The 17770-nt window shown below is 45.1% G+C and overlaps 1 protein-coding gene across 1 annotated transcript in view; it reads right to left on the bottom strand.

Moving 5' to 3' along the window:
• MYO18B (myosin XVIIIB) overlaps window positions 1-17770 on the bottom strand; it is a 228518-nt gene that overhangs the window by 28757 nt on the left and 181991 nt on the right. The window contains exon 39 of the mRNA XM_006904961.1: window positions 4888-5018. Within this exon, the coding sequence (XP_006905023.1) occupies window positions 4888-5018 (131 nt within the window). The remainder of the gene's footprint in view (window positions 1-4887; window positions 5019-17770) is intronic.

Below are 17770 nucleotides of genomic sequence, written 5' to 3'. Positions count from 1 at the left end.
GAATGAATTCACTCTTAGCTGACCCAGGAGTCAGAAGTCATCCAGCGACCTCTCCACTCTGCCCCCACCCCACCCACAAACCACCAGCCAAGGCGACAAACAAAAGCAGCCGCAGACCCTGGGCCATGAATAGATGGGGCTGTCAGCTGACACATCCCTCCCTCCATGACTAATGAGCATGCTCCAGTCCTAGGGGAACAGCTTAAAGCATTTCTCCATTAATCTAAGAAGGTTCATGCCACAGTGAAGTTACCACGAGGGCCCTAGTGCAGGATAACATGCGTTTAAACGCTGTCGCACAGGCCACCTAGCTTTCTGAGCACGTAGCCACGTTTCCAGCCTGGAAGGCCTGTTACACTCGGATCTAATTCCCAACATAGGGAAATGTGACTTTTCATAATTTGAACAAGTCTCTCAAAGAACCTCACCTCCAGCTGAAGCACCACTCTCTCTCCCTCTCTTTCTCTCAGGGTGGGTTTGAAGCCTAATTGAGAGCTCAGTTTGGAGAAGCACCTCAGATCAACCCCTCAGGCTCCAGTCCAAACCTCTTACCCCAGGTGAGTAGACAGAGTGCAGCGTGGAGCTGCCAGGATGGGGAGGAGCATAGGCTGGCACTGGGGCAGCAGCTGGGAACTCTGCTCCAGACAGTGGCTCTACGACCTACCAATGCACATATTTCTTTTTTATTGTTGATAATCATCTTAATTGCACTATGACCAGAGAACACGGTTTGTACGATCTTAATTCTCTGAAATGTGTTGAGACTTCTTTGTGGGCATTTTTTTTCCCTCCAGTCTTCCCCCATTCCTAAGCTATTATTAAAATCTGTGCTCCCTGTGAATTTTAAATCAAAGTTACAGGGTAGTGAGTTAGGACCAAGGCCTGCTAAGAATTAGAAAATGCTTCCTAAAACCACCTGGGATCAAGGCTGGCTTCACAGGGTCACAATCCATGCCCAGAAGAGCTTGTGCTTGGTAGAATGCTCTGCTGGTACGGTCTTGAAATTCTGAATAAACTTTGAACAAGAAGACCCATATTTGTATGTCACAGTAGATACAATAATTATATAGTTGATCCTGCTTGGGGTTCTGGGGCACATGAAAGAACTGGGGGATTCAGTGGGCTCCTGTGGGCCAGTTCAAGAGAGAAAGAAAGGTGGAGAGAGAGAAGGAAGAAGTGGAGGAAGGTGGGGTGGAGAAGGAGAAAAGGAGAAAGAGATGCGTCTCTCTCATTTACCTTACTCAGGCACACTGGTCTTTCACCTCCTAGACACGCCCTTACTCCCTTCTCTCCAGGTCTCCCTGTGGCAGGCTCAATTCAAATGCTTCCTCTCAAAGAGGCCATGTCTGCCTACTCTGCTCTTCCTCATAGCCCTGTGTTCTCTGCTTTCATAACTCCAATTCTAATCTAGTGTTTAACTTATCAGTCTGTTCGCTTTATCCCTGGACACACACACACACACACACACGCACACACACACACACACACACACACACACACCCATTAGAATGTAAGTTCCGTGAAGGCACGGGCCATACCTATGCTCCTTTTCCTGAATTCAACAGAACGTTAACTTCTGCCTGACCTTGGGCAAGTTATCAATCTCTTTTCATCTGCAAGATGAAGGACAGTGATAACAAGAAGTGAGCGGAACAACATAAATATCTAGCACAATGTCTAGTATGGAAGAGGTGCTCAGAAAGAACTGATCGAATGAGTGAATGAATGAGTAAATGAATGAATAAGTGAATTGATGGATGAATGAATGAAACTGATGATTGCTGAGCCCCTACTATGTACAAAGTACGGTGCTAGGGGGTCGTTTTTTTCACTTCTTATTATTAACCCATCTTACAGATGAGGAGACTGAGGCTCAGAGAGGTTGAATAACTTACTTCAGGTCATGCAGAAATAAACTATTGGATCCCTGATTGGAAATCAGGTTTCTAGATATGCAGAGCCTATGCCTTCCCCAGAGCCTCTTCCCTTTCCAATTGAGATAGTGCTACGCACTGCACAGGGCTTTTTCAGGTACAAGATGCATTTCTTTACACCTGATGTTCTATGACGTTTCACACCTCACATAACCCTGAAACATAGGTGAGGTCCCTTCCAACTTTAGGAAATAAGATTCTGGTGCTGTGTGAAAGACTAGAGATTCAAATGAGTAAAAGGCATCAGAAGTCCAGTAGGGAGGAAGATTTAAAGTCCCAGAGACAAAAGATCATGAAAACACAGACTGATAGCGAGGGTTCGGGTTAAATTCCTAGGTACAAGGGCCTGGAGCTCAGAAAAGCTTGATCAGAACAGAGAGTGAACGTAAGGCTTGTCACCTGGAACAGAGGCAGATATAGGTGTCTCCTATTAGGATGAGGGTGATGGCAGGGTCCCTTTAAGGCCTCAGAGGACCCCCCCATAAACAGAGACTACAGTGATATCTGTGACCCTCTGTGACCTCAACACTAGCATCTCACTTACCAGGTGAGAATCTGCTCCTTGCTTTTTGTCACACCTGCTGCCCAACCTGTCCCCACACTTCCAAGCATAGATCCTCTTTTCCCCTTTCCCATTTTGTTATTTTTATAACTTCTATTATTTGTTCAGATAGCAATCTTCTCCTATGCAAGTGAAAATTATTCAAAAGTTTTGCTCATTGGCCCAAAACCAAAATACTAGTATATACAGCCATTGATTCCCTTTATAATTAATGCAAAAGCTCTAGCACTTCTACAAATAGCAAAACTAGTCCAAGCGTCAAGTAGGTAGTATTGACAATAGGAGTTTGTAATTACAGACGTTAGTTTAGTCGTGACACTAATAAAACTGGAGGAGGGTGCGGCAGAGGGGAGACCCCTACATGTAATCACGAGCTGGGAGCAGCTGCAACATCAGTATTTGCCATTTTATCAGCAATTTGGCAGCTGTACAAATTAGCAGGGAGTGGTAGAAATACTCAGAATGCTCATGAAAGCCATTTTTGCAGAAACTGAAGATGTTTGAGATAAAGCCCTTTATTTAGGGGTAAGGACATGCGATTTTAGAGCCGCCGAATCTCTGTTTGAGGATGCTGAGCATTTCCCACCTTCATGGGAAAGCTTGAAGTTAACATGCCTCTGAGCAGCTTATGACCTGCCCAGACCTGTATCAAGGAAAGAATGTGTTCCTTCTAAAATCAGCTATATAAAGTATATCACTTATGTGAGCAAAATCTCCTAAAGAGGGCACTAGTAGTAGCTAGGAATGTGTGTGCACGGTCCTTGCAGAAATTTTAGAAAATATAAATAACCTTGAAGAAAAAATGTTTAGGTCGCCAGTAATGTCTTCCCTCTCGGTATTAGCACGTTGGTGTGTTTCCTTCCAGTCTTTTTCTTGATTAGCTATGGTCAGCTCTAATACAGATGTCTGGTTCTTCCCACTGGCTAAACCACAGCCGACTTGCAACTCCTTCTACTTCTCCCTCTGCTGGCCTCATGCCCACACCTCTTGTCACCCAGTAGTTGGCCTCTGCCTTCATCTTATTAAGAGGGACGTGACTAACAAATGTCCGGATAGGAAACTGATCAGCCCTGGGTTCTAACTGAGAGTATGATGCTAATTTGTTATGTGACCTTGAACTTCCCTGATGTCAAGATCCTCACGTGGGAATGAGAAGGCTGCAGTCCATGGTCTGACCTTTGTTCTGACTGCAGCACGAACCATCCCCACAGAAACAAAGACCAAGATGAAGACCAATGTAGCAGCCCATGCCGGTGGCTGCAAGGGTGGCTGGCTGGCGTTGGGTGGGAACCACATCTAGAGGTTAAGTTAAGGTACCTTGTTTCTTGCCAAAGCCATGAAACAAAAATGCCAGGCTTCGCTGAAGAGGCTGGGGTGGGAGGTAGAGATGCTGCAGCCAGAAAGGCAGCTGTGATTTCCAGAGAAAAAGCATGCCAAGGCTACAAAGGCAGCTCTGGGGAACAGCCTGCTCTGGGCCATCTGCAGGGACCATGTGCCCAGCCAGGACACCTCAGACTCCTTATAGCTGAGCAGCCCACCCATGGCCTGTGGCAGCTTTGAGACTTGAGTGGAGATGAAGGGAAGCAGCCTGTCTTCTGAAGAAGATGCCCTGACATTGAATTTGAGGGTTTCACCAATCACCAGCCATCTAATCTTGCATCCTTGAATTAGCTGTTGTCTTTGTAAAATTTCTTGTTATTTTGCACAAACATAGCTTACACTCTTATAGCACTAATGTGCCCTATATACTGTCCTAAGTGATGTTCATCTATTAACTCATTTACCTCTAACAACCCTCTGAGGGAGGCGGTAGGTTAAATATATGAAATGTCCAGTCTATAGGTCAAAAGTGATAGAATCTTGGCAATATGATGTGGTTTATGTCTACTTTACAAATGAGGAAATTACACCCAGATTGGACATGGAACTTGCCCAAGATCACACTCTGGAGTCCTTTTGCAGCCATCCCCCAAATTGCCTCCCCAGACTTGGCAAGCTGGGCTGGCTGGCATCCTGTCTCTCCTCACCCAAGCCAGTCAGTTATCCCTCCCACCCTCAGACACATTTGGGTCTCCCAGCAGATACAGCTCCCCAAACCCAGAGTGGGAGCTCTGGCCACTGAGGACCACAGTGCTCCCCAGGGTGCAGCCCACGTGCTGCACCCAGCCCCACCTGACCCCCTGTAGGTTACCTCTCCGTGTCACTGTCGCTGGATGCCACCTCTTCCAAGGCTGCCTGCAGGTCAGCAATCCTCCGGATGGACGTCTCCAGGTCTGTCTGGAGGGTCTGTCTCACTGCTGCAAGCTCCTCTATGTACTTCTCCTAGAGACAGAGACATGTTGGTGCAGCCCACGTGCTGCACCCAGCCCCACCTGACCCCCTGTAGGTTACCTCTCCGTGTCACTGTCGCTGGATGCCACCTCTTCCAAGGCTGCCTGCAGGTCAGCAATCCTCCGGATGGACGTCTCCAGGTCTGTCTGGAGGGTCTGTCTCACTGCTGCAAGCTCCTCTATGTACTTCTCCTAGAGATAGAGACCACCAGCACATGTTGGCCTTGGACAAGAATCCTAGCCACTCACAAGAGCTCTGGGAAGCAGACGGACCCCGGACTCAGCCTAGCATTCACCAAGCACTTATGAGGTGGTGGGTACGCATGACAGCCTCTCTCTATGGATGGTCTTATCAGACCTTGAGATACGTGCTCTAAATTTCATGCTGGAAATAGATGCTTGGGGGTTTCCAGGGCATGGCCCATGGACAGAGCTCACTCACTGACACTGGGGGTCTGAACCCAGTCTGTCCAACCCCAGAGCTGTGCTTTGAACCTGTGCCACCATGCTGCCTCGTGCAAAGTGGGCACTCAGTACACCGTGGGTGAATGAGTAAACACACGAACCAATGAACGTTTCCCAGAACAACACAAAGACTGATTCTGGAAGCTGAGTCTATGCACCAAGAATGGATCTGGAGCAGGAGGATGCGGGGAAGCGCAGAACAAGAATAGTTCTCTTTCGACTCTGTCACCTTGACTTCCCCAACTTTCCATCCTCAAAGGCAGCAAAGGCAAAGATGACAAATGCAGAGCAGGCCGACACCACTGGCATTTACTGAGATCTTTCTGTCTTCAGTGTTTTACGCTCCTGACTTCACTCACTCCTCACAAGCCTGGCAGGTGGGGCATTCTTACTGCTCCCACTTCACAGACAAGAAACTGAGGCCTAGCGTAGAGAAAGCTTAATGGCAGTGCCGGAACAGCTTGGCACACTGACTCTCCTCTTGGCCCTCAGCCCTTCACTCTCTGACACTGCCCTAATCAGATTTTGTTCTTATTTTGAAAAATCTTTGACTTCCATTTGCAACATATTTCACACACCCCAACCCTTTAATGCAATGATTGTTAACTAAGGGAGAGTTTGCCCCTCGGGGGCTATTGGGGGCCTGGGTCCATTGGTGGTCTCAACGTTAGGAGATGTTACTGGCATCTAGTGGGTAGAGGCCACGGATGCAGCCCAACATCCCACAGCGCACAGGACGCCACAGAGAATTACTGGGCCCGAATGTCAACAAGGCTCAGTCTGAGAAACTCTGGGTTAAATCTGGAATATACAGAGAAGAAATCAAAAAGCAGAGCCAGGATCTGTACCCAAGGATGCTTAGAGCTATTTGATGACACAGAGAAGCTGAATGCCGCATCATCACCCAACAATTGGGAATGGTTAGGGAAATCACAGCGTGTCACTTTGATGCCATTAGGCAGACATTAACATTAAAAATAAGGATTGTGGCAGCGTGCAATGCTTCTGTAAAATAATGTTAAGCAAACGTAATAGAACAGAAAAATATCATGCCCATATATATGCAAATAACACGCACACACTTGGGAGAACACTTGGAGAGTTGAGAATATTTATAGATGGAGGTGAAAGGGGCTTATGGATAGTTTTCCTTTTAAGCTGTTCTAATTAAGTTTATTTTCGACTGTTTTTTACGGAACACATCAACTGATGAGAGTATGGAAGGGTGAAAAATATAAGGATTTGGGGTCAGATCTAAGTGCAGTTCTCAGTTCCCCATTTAACTCACTAGCTGTGTGTCCTTGAACAGTTCGCGGCCCCTCTCTGAGCCCGGGATCATTTTTCTTTAGTTTGTAGATGAGAAAACCGAGGCGGGTGAAGTCACTCAGGGCAGTTAGAAGCAGATTCCAGATGTGAACCCTGGTCTCTCCTGCTCCCAGGCCAGTGATCTTTCTGGGGCTACGTGTGCACACCCAGTGAAAGTCTGCTCGCTATTACAAGGATACACTCAGCTCTCCTTGGAGATTAGCTTGTCCGTTCGCCGTATTATAAGACTGTGCCTTTCACTGATTTTGAGTCTTTTCTACTTTGAAAGCGAGAGCAAGAGCGCGAGAGAGAGAGAGAAAGGAGAGAGGAGAGAGTTGTGAGAAAGCCCAAGGTCAAGCTGAGTTGATGAGAGAAGGGGTGGCACATGGAGATAAGGGTGGTGTGAGAAGGGGCTGGCAGTGAATAGTAGTTGATTGAAGCTGCCAGCTGTGAAATCCCAGTCTTGGTGCTGACAAGGTGAGAGACGACTGAAGATTGAGGCAGGAGCCCTGGGGCAAGAGGCCAGTAAACTGTCAGAGCGAAGAACACACACTGATGGCGAGCGGGGGCTTGCCCCAGGTTACCCCAGGACACTAGTACCTGGGCTCCTAAAGATATTTAGAAAAGTGGATAGGTGAAAAATCTAGGCAGCTTACAGGAGCGTTTTGCACAAGCTCAGCTCCTTCCTAGTGTGCCAAAATGATGGCAGCACTGGGATAAGACGTCATCTCCCAGGTGATGAGGCACTGTGTCTTTGTAAGACAGGAAGATGCTATCCAAAGTCCACTTCCGGGCCATTTTAGACCTGTGGCGAATGTTCACATTCTAGATGAAGAAACTGAAGGCTAAAGCACCAAAATGACCTGTCCGAGGTCGCACAGCCAGGAGACCACAAAGGTGACATGGGCATCTAAGTCTTGGGTTCTCCAATGAGAACTCTTGAGGTCACAAGTGCTGAGAGATAACAAAAGAGAACAGACGTCTCCTCCCAGTTGTGCCTGGGTGAACACCGCCTGCATCAATGTCATGTGGAGGGAGCAAGTAGGACCTAAAGTCTCAACCCCAGGGAGCTGCCTGATGGGTGAAGGACAGGGTCGGTGCAGGTGCTGTGTCAGGGGTGGGTAGCCCTGAGCCAGGACTAAACAGATAGGCAGAGAAAAGGGGACCTGAGATGAGTCCAAACCATAATATTGTGAAAATGAAAAGTGGTCTCTGGAGCCAGGATGCCTGGGTTCGAATCCCAGATCTACCACGGACGGGCCGTGTGACCTTCGGTATGAAAGAGCGCAGAAGCAGCCCCCTTCACACTTGGCAGAGAGGAAAGACTTGACCAACAGTGGCATTGCTATCATTTAATTCTCAGAGGAAAGTATGGAGCAATCGGGTGAATGTCCCCACATCACTGAGGAGGTGTGCCAAGGTCACTCGGCAAATAAAGAGACTGGAATACAGGACTCCAGCTCCAAAGCCTTTTCCTCCCCATCCTGGGGAGGAAAGACATGGGTGGAAAGTAATGGCAGCATAAAAAATGAGTCAGCTAAACAGAGAGAAGAGTGCTGAGAGATAAGTAACCATCCATAAGTGAGGGTCATGGACTAAGGATGGGGCCCAGGGGACCTGCACTACCTCCCACCCTCCACCATGCCCCCTTGTTCTCATTTCCCATCTTCTCTCTCATCAGGCTCTGTGGGAATACCCCAAGGGGACAGATTTGGGAAATTTAGAATCCGTGTAATCAGCAATCAGCAAACCTTTCCTGCGTCAACTCAAAAACCAATTTCCTGCGTCAACTCAAAACCATATCCATTTCACCTAAAGACTTGGTCTCTGTTGATTAAGAGAAAAGGGGACCTGAGATGAGTCCAAACCATAATATTGTGAAAATGAAAAGTGGTCTCTGGAGCCAGGATGCCTGGGTTCGAATCCCAGATCTACCACGGACGGGCCGTGTGACCTTCGGTATGAAAGAGCGCAGAAGCAGCCCCCTTCACACTTGGCAGAGAGGAAAGACTTGACCAACAGTGGCATTGCTATCATTTAATTCTCAGAGGAAAGTATGGAGCAATCGGGTGAATGTCCCCACATCACTGAGGAGGTGTGCCAAGGTCACTCGGCAAATAAAGAGACTGGAATACAGGACTCCAGCTCCAAAGCCTTTTCCTCCCCATCCTGGGGAGGAAAGACATGGGTGGAAAGTAATGGCAGCATAAAAAATGAGTCAGCTAAACAGAGAGAAGAGTGCTGAGAGATAAGTAACCATCCATAAGTGAGGGTCATGGACTAAGGATGGGGCCCAGGGGACCTGCACTACCTCCCACCCTCCACCATGCCCCCTTGTTCTCATTTCCCATCTTCTCTCTCATCAGGCTCTGTGGGAATACCCCAAGGGGACAGATTTGGGAAATTTAGAATCCGTGTAATCAGCAATCAGCAAACCTTTCCTGCGTCAACTCAAAAACCAATTTCCTGCGTCAACTCAAAACCATATCCATTTCACCTAAAGACTTGGTCTCTGTTGATTAAGAGAAAAGGGGACCTGAGATGAGTCCAAACCATAATATTGTGAAAATGACTTAAGACAGGGTTACATCCTTGCATACCCGTCGTAAGTTGAAAATATCATAAGTCAAAAATGCATTGAAGACACCTAATCTGCCAAACATCACAGCTTAGCCCAGACGACCTTAAATGTGCTCGGAACACTTCCATCACCAGTAACCCTATCACACATTGAGGGGCATCTGTAATTGCCTTCCTCTTCTTCTCATCAGAAGCAGGAGACAAGGATGGGCATTTTGTAAACACAATGGGGTGTGAAAACACAAAACACAGTATCCGTAATATTGTGAAAATGAAATGTTGATTACAGAGACCAAGTCATGAGGTGAAATGGATATGGTGCCTCAGTTTCCCTGGGTTAGACAAAACAAGGCCCACCCAGAGACCACTCGAGAGACATGGAAGGGGAACACAAGAGAAGGGGAAACCCCCTGTCAGGCCTGGGAGGTGGGCCTCTTCCACCCAAAAGCTCAGGATTTGGTCAGGACTTCTACATGCAAATGGGGTTTGTTTTTGTTTTAAAGTCTGGTGTAAGCTTGGTCTTCTCTGTCATTATCTCTCCTTGGAGACTTAGAGCACAGAGAAATTGGGGGATATTAGGATATGACTATTTAGATAAGATGTATACAGCAGAAACCTACTAATAAATATACCATATTAATCTATAGTTATACTATAGGGATAAGCACACTGTAATAGACACAACATACTAATATATATTATATAGTAATTGTATATGTTTGTGTGTGTATATATATGTACACACACATACACAGATGCTCTTTGACTTAAGACAGAGTTACATCCTTGTATACCCATCATAAGTTGAAAATATCATAAGTCGAAAATGCATTGAAGACACCTAACCTGCCAAACATCACAGCTTAGCCCAGACGACCTTAAATGTGCTTGGAACACTTCCATCACCAGTAACCCCATCACACACTGAGGGGCATTTGTAATTGCCTTCCTCTTCTCACCAGAAGCAGGAGACAAGGATGGGCATTTTGTAAACACAGTGGGGTGTGAAAACACAAAACACAGTATCCAAAAACCACTGGCAACGCGTACACGGTTGAGTACCGGTTGTTCACCCTCGTTTCTGCATGGCTGACCAGGAGCCGTGGCCCAGCATCCCAAGAGAGTATCATATCCCACACTGCATTATGCTAGTCTGGAAAAATACCAGAATTCAAAATCTGAAATATGATTTCTACTGAATTCAAGTCACTTTCATGCCACCATAGAGTTGAAAAATCAGAGGTCAAATCATCATAAGTCAGGGAATATCTATACCATTCATTCATTCGATAAATATTTATTGAGCGTCTACTATGTGCCAGCACTGATCCAGGCATAGGTGACAAAATCCTAACTTCCACAGAGCTTCCTTTCTCACAGGGACCTAATTTGTCTGTTGCCACTGTCTAGAACATAGCAGGCACTCAATACATGTTTTGGGATTAAATGAATGGCGTTACTGCATGACTGGCTGGCTGTAAGTGGTGAGTGAGGGAGGGGCAGGGGTATTACACACACTCACTAATGCATACACAGTATATACCATACATGCAGAGATAAATACAATAATACGTAGCATGGGTACTTGCTGGCCTCCCAGCACCACTTAAGAGAATCATTAACCATGTTGAACTCCCAAGCTTCTCCCCCTGGAGCATGCCGCTTAGAGATGCCTGTGTAGGGAGCAGTTCGTATGATAATTAGTGGCTGCAATTAAAATCATCTCCTCTTGTGATGTTCAATTAGAGGCTAATATTTAAAACTGATGTTTGTTTTGTCTGCCCAGGGCAGCTCAATCTTCAGAGGACCCTCTCCTGTCTGCAAATGCACAGGACTCTCATATGTCAGTTTCTGTACCTCTGGAGGTTCCCTCTCTAATCTATGGAGGTGCCCCCCAACACCTCCCAAAGTTAATTCCACAAGTTTATATTATAGGTCAGATGATCTCAAAACATTTCCAAAATGTGATGAAAATTCATCTTGTTATTTTCTTCTGATGCAGTAAAGACAAATAGAAACTTCATGTTATAAAGCCTGGTCCAAAAAAAAATTACACGTGCACATTCACTTATAAAGAGATACATATCTATGAATGTTTATGCACCTGTGTATATATAGATACATATACAAATATTCTTAGTCTGACACCTACTTAATAAATATCTTGAATTAATAAATGAATATATTTACTTCTATTTCTCACATGTGCGGGCACTCTGCTAAATGTTTAAAATACCTTATGTCACACAATCTTTATAAGAAGCCTCAGAGTCAAGTACTATATAAACACATAAAAGGTGACTCGAGAATATTACAACAAAGTAATAGTGGAGTTATTATCTCTGTGTGGTGAGATATTAGGTGGTTTTTATTTTCCTTTTTATTCTCCTCCAGATAGTCTGCTAAGAATATAAATTACTTTTATTATGAGAAAGCTAAAAAATATGACTTTATTTATTCCTGACATTACAAAGAACAGTTCCCTGGTCTACCTGCTCAGTGCTCGTCAAGATAGTCTCTGCAGCCTCATTATCCCCATTTTACAGGTGAGCAGGCTGAGTTTCAAAGGGGTAAAGTCACTTGCCCAGGGACATGCAACCAGAACATGATGATCTAGAGTTAGACCCAAGTCTCTGGAACCAAGCTCACGGCTCTTGCCCCTTTGCCTGTAATTGTTCCTGCTTTATCACAGGATGTCTGTCTCCAGAGGTAGGGTGGTATTCCCAGATAGAGAGATTACGAGAAACTGCCATTGCTTCAATCAAACTGTCTCAGGGTCACTTGCCTGGGAGAAACAAGGCTGCAGGAGAAAACAGAAGCCCTGTGAATTGTGTCCTGTTTAGAACTCCAAGGCTATATTAGCAAGGAAGTGAGCATGAGCAGGGAGTGTTCAGCTTCACTTTTGGAAAGGAGAGTTGTGGTGCCCATTAGAAAACCTAAAAGTATACATGAGGTTCTCTTATCTAAGACTGAAAAAGAGCCTGACCTCCAGCAGAAAGTGGAACTGAGGAAAAAGGTGGTCATTACTATCCAAGGTCCTTTCTTCTTTCTTCATAATCAACCTGCAAGTTGGTGTGTGGGGACGGGGAGATGCAAACTATTAACAACATAGTACCTGGAAGTACCTGGAGAAGCTCTGGCTTTAGAACAAGATGAACCCAGAAGCACCTGTGTGAATTCCCAAGTGTTACTAGTCCTTTCCTACCTCTAGTTCCTCATCTGTAAATATGACAGTATTATTCTCTGACAGACAGTTATTGCAAGGAACAAATGAAATAATGTAAAACTGCATATATCTGGTATACCTAACACAGTGGCACATACTTCATACGTAACACATGTCCCCATTTCCTTCTTTCTAAATAAAGACTTTGAAAATATGAAGCATGCCAATATTGTATAGTGAGGACAGCCTCATCGTTCAGAAAATGAAGTCTACGAACCTGATGCTTTTTATTGAAGCCAAAAGGATTTAATACACAGTCTCGAAGGGGCCTGTATCCTTCGGGAAAATAGAAATCATTCTAGATCAGTCAACAACAGGAATTTTTAGTACAGGGAATTGGTTATCAGGTGGTGAAAAAGATGAGAAGGCAGGAGAGATTAGCAACAGCAGGAAGGTCCTGCCAACCTAGGGCTGGAAGGAAAAACCAAGAAGTTGGGCCATCTGATGGGAGGTGAAACCTCACCAGGGCTGCCTGATGGAAGGTGGCTTCATGGAGGAGGGGAGTCCCTAGTGGGACCTGAAATTACGGGGGCTCAGCTGCTGCCAGGGATCCTTCTCAAGGCAGGGCGAGAAAGGGAGAAGCACCCTGGCTTCTCTCCTCCTCCTGTCTTTCGATTGTCCATCACTGCCTTTTGTTGGCTGAACCTACCGGAAGGCAGCTAGGAAGCACAGTTTCCTGCAATTCTGAGCAGAGATGAGAAGGGGCAAGAATGGATCTGAGAGCCAACAGGAGAATTATTGGCACAGAGCGCAAGAGCATCTGGGTTCAATCTAGTCTTCATTATTAAGGAGAGACTAGGGTGTTTTCAGTTTGTAAAAAATCATCAAACTATACACTTACAAGATTTGCACACTTTTCTATAAGTGTATTTTGAGGAAAAAGTTATAAGAACTCCAGAACTATAATTTCCAAGTATTATAAAATCAATGGTGAATGACAAATGCTTAGTTTATATTAGTTATTTTCTACTACACAACAAATTGCTTCAATACCTAGTGTTTTATTTTTATTCTTTTTTATTTTTTTTTTTATTTTTAGGTGAGGCAACCTTTGGTTGGCCGCACATATTGCAAGGACTTTGTCAGCTTACAATCCTTTATTTTTTTGTTTTTTATGCCTCCAGTGTGTGGTCTTCCTAGGTGGTCTCCCATTCAAGTACTAACTGGGCCCGATCCTGCTTAGCTTCCGAGATCAGATGGGATCAGGCTTGTTCAGGGTGGCATGGCTGTATACAGCTAGTATTTTAAAATATCAAATATAATTGAGCATCTCTCATGGTTTTCTGTGGGTCATGAATTTGGGAGTGGCTCATCCAAGTGGTTCTGGTTTAGAGTCTGTGGTAGGATGAATAACGGCCACCAAAGATATCCATGTCCTAATCCCCAAAACATGTGACTACATTAACTTAGATGGTAACAGGGATTTTGCAATTGTGATTAAATCAAGGATCTTGAGATGGGAAAATTATCCTGGATTATCTGGATGGCCCCTAAATGTACTCATAAGGATCCTTGTGAGAAAGACATCGTGGGAGAAAGCAGCAAGGGGATGATGGCATCACAGATTGGAGTGATGCAGTCAGGAGCCAAGCAATGCTGGCTGCCTCTAAAAGCTGGAAGAAGCAAGAATTAGACTGTCCTTTGGGACCTCTAGAAGGAACCAGCTCTGCTTGCACCTTGATTTTCACCTTTGATGACTCACATTGGACTTCTGACCTCCAAAACTGTGAAAGAATGAGTTGTGTTATTTTAAACTACTATGTTTGTGGTAGTTTGTTATAGCCACAGTAGGAAACTTAATGCAGGCTCTCTCATGAGTGACAGTCAAGTGTCAACCAGGGCTCTGGTTGTCTGAAGGCATGACTGAGAGTGAAGGGTCCCCTCCAAGAAGACCCACTGGCATAGCCGCTAGCTGGAGGCCTCAGTTCATGCCATGAGGGCTCTCGCTGAGCTGCTTGAGTGTCCTCATGACATGGTGGCTGGCTTTTCCAGAGCAAATGATCCAAGAGAGATCCAAATGTCAAATGCCTTTTATAACCCAGCCTCAGACGTGACATGTCATTACTACTGCCATAATCTATTGGTCACAGAACAACTCTGATACAATATAGGAGGTTACACAGGGGCGCGAAGGCCAGAGGCGGAATCACTGGGAACCATGCGGAAGCTGGCCACCACTGTAACACTGAAAGTTCTTCACATATAGACCCCATCTCAACTGACTTCCCTAACCTCAAACAAGAGCTCTGTAGCCACGCTGAACTTTGTCCCGTTTCTAGACACATCTGTTTATCGGTAGAATTGTGACCCTCCTCGCAACATGCAAAAAAGATATGTTGAAATCCTCATTCCCAGCACCTCACAATGTAACTGAGTTTGGAGATAGGGTCTTTACAGAGGCACTCAACTTAAAATGAGGTCACTATGGCTGGTGTCCTTACAAGAAGAGGGAAATGCGGAGACAGAGATTGAAACACAGAGGGGAGATGAAACAAAGACACACAGGGAGAGCATCATGTGTAGATAGGGGATTGGAGTGATGCATCTACAAGCCAAGGAGCATCAAAGATTGCCAGCAAAGCATCAGAAACTAGGAGAGAGGCGTAGACCAGACCCTTCTTCAGTGCCTTCAGACGAGCATGGCCCTATCGACATTTTAATTTCAGACTTCTGGCCTCTGGGACAGTGAGACAATAAGTTTCTGTTTCCAAGTCACCCAGTTTGTGGTACTTTGTTACTACAGCCCTAACAAACTAATAGCACACTGTGGGATCTTTTATTTTCCTATGGTTTCTAAACACCATTACAATTGTGTACAGCTTAATGACAGGGACATGATCTGAAAAAGGTGTTGTTAGGCAATTTTGTCATTATGTGAACATCACAGAGTGCACTTACACAAACCTAAGTGGTCTAGCCCACTACACACGTAGGCTCTATGGTATAGCCTATTGCTCCTAGGCTCTAAGCCTGTACAGCATGTGACTGCGTGAACCAAACAAGATTAGATCAAACATAAGAGAAAACGATGCAACCGAGAGATGCAATAAACACAAGATGTATGAGGCTGATACCGGTGTAACAAGGCACACTGTTTTACAGCAAACGTTTTTTATGTAAGTAGAAAGAGTACACTCTAAAATGATGATAAAAAGCATAGTAAGTACATAAACCGGTAACACAGGCACTTATTTTCATTATCAAGTACAATGCACTGTATATGATTGTATGTGCTGTACATTTATACGACTGGCAGTGCAGTGGGTTCGTTTACACCAGCATCACCACAAACACGTGAGTAATTGCATGCTGCAGTGCATTGTAGAGACAGGAATTTTTCAGCTCCATTATAACCTTTTGGGACCACCGTCACATATGAGATCCATTGTTGATCGAAATATCATTATGTGGCACATGACTGTACTTTTCTGGTTCTAACGGAATTCACTATAGAGAAGTTAGAAAATAAAAAACGTGGCCCAAAACAAATTACCCTTAGGTCTGTTACATGACAACCACTCAAAGATTATGTTGGTGTATTTCCATTCTGTGTTCATTTCTGCATACATGCATAATAAGATAAATCTCCTCAACACACTCAGGCAAAATGGCTTTATATTAAGGCAGAATAGAGTTGGCATGCAGACAAACAGGAGACCTTAGAGCTACCACTCCACCCCTCCAGCCTACACTGCCAGGATTCTCCATTATCTCAGTGCAGGAAGACCTGGGCCTCCAGGCACTTGCTTACAGTCTTTCCTTCTCTTGCCCTTTTCATTTTTCTACCTGACTGTTTTAAAAGGCTCCCAGCTATTGCCTGATGGCTTTTATAGCTTTCTGTAAAGCTAACATTTTAGGCAACTTGAGCTGTTCAAAATCTAAGTGATAAAGATCTGGCTTGCACAAAGTCTAAGATGTGAATGCATGGCACATTCACACATCACATAAACACTGTGGACAACATACACCACATACCAGGGGCCCAAACTGAGGCTCAGAGCAGGAAGCTACCTGGCCAAGGGTGCTTAGTCATTGGGTGACAGAGGCAGAACTAGAACTTGAGCTTTTCCTACGCGAGTCCTCTCTCCATTGAAAAGTGCATTCCTCTCCCATGTTCTCATTTGCATACATTGGAAAAGCCATTTTCATCTAAACACTGGCTCCAGTTATTTGGGCAATAATGATGCCACGAACTGGGGCTCCAGTGGTAAGGAGAGGGCTCTAAACTTGATTTTGGGGTCCCAAGTTTCACCTTATGGGTGAGGAGTGCTGGAGGGTATAGACTCCTCAGCAAGCACAGAAGGAGGGTGAGGGTCTCTTGGGGATGGGGACAGAGACGGGAGGTTGATCAGGCTTTGAGGCACCACTGTGCAACTGTTAGGAGTCTTTAAGTCACAAGATTTGCAAATAAACAAAACAAAACAACTTTCTAAAGTTCCTTACAGCTCTAGCTATTCAGAGCTCACAGCTTTTCCAGCTCCAAAAGTGCCCCCAGCCTCTAACTTCTGACGCAGCATCTTCAGAAAAGGACACAAAAGGACTGTCACTGAATTCCAGCCCTCTCAAGGTTGATACCAACAGTGCTCTCACAAAGCCACCAGCTGAAGACAGACATCCCGACCCCCGAGTGAACTCCAAACACCCCGCTCCTGACTTCCCGGAGTCGCCCACCCAATTGCTTCCTATAAAAAAGAAAAAAGGCATTTCATTTTTCTGCTCAAACTTAAATATGACATATCTGTGCCACCGGATTTTCCTGACAGAAGAATAATTATAGCAACATAATTAAGTCTCAAATGCAAAAATTATCTGTACCACATATACCGACATCACACTTCCCGCATCAGAGAGTCATTGTTTCAGGCAGTAATTATCAAGCCACCTTTGACATGTTTTATTTCAATTTAAATGGAAATGAAGCTCATATATCTTCTCAGCCCACTAGCCATGTGATCGCAGAAATAGGGAAACTGGACTTTGAAACTTCTCACCTGGCCGCTGGGTTTTACATCCAAAGAAGTTAGTGTGAGAACAATTTATTACGTACTGCTGGTCCCTTCTCCGGGACTCAAATATATCTTCAATACGATAGGCTAATATCTAGTGCTTTCTCCTGCTCTCTATTCATTATCATCCATTTAGTCTTCACCATCATCTCCTAAGGATCCTTGTAGTCTTAAACATCTTCTCTTTGATCCAGCCCCCTGGCCATGCTATATTCCATAAAGCATGCAAGGGAGAATCTCTTTAATCTATGATGTCCCCCTCTGCTTAAGAGGCTCCAGTGCCACCTCATTTCTCACAGTCCAAACTGTGTGGTTTAGCTTATTGAACCTTTCACTGTCTCCCTCCCAACCTGCCCTCCAAG

The sequence above is a fragment of the Pteropus alecto genome, unplaced genomic scaffold, assembly GCF_000325575.1.
Source record: "Pteropus alecto unplaced genomic scaffold, ASM32557v1 scaffold190, whole genome shotgun sequence".
Taxonomy (NCBI): domain Eukaryota; kingdom Metazoa; phylum Chordata; class Mammalia; order Chiroptera; family Pteropodidae; genus Pteropus; species Pteropus alecto.
Note: the sequence above shows the minus strand (reverse complement) of the source record. Positions and strands in the feature narration are given on the sequence as shown.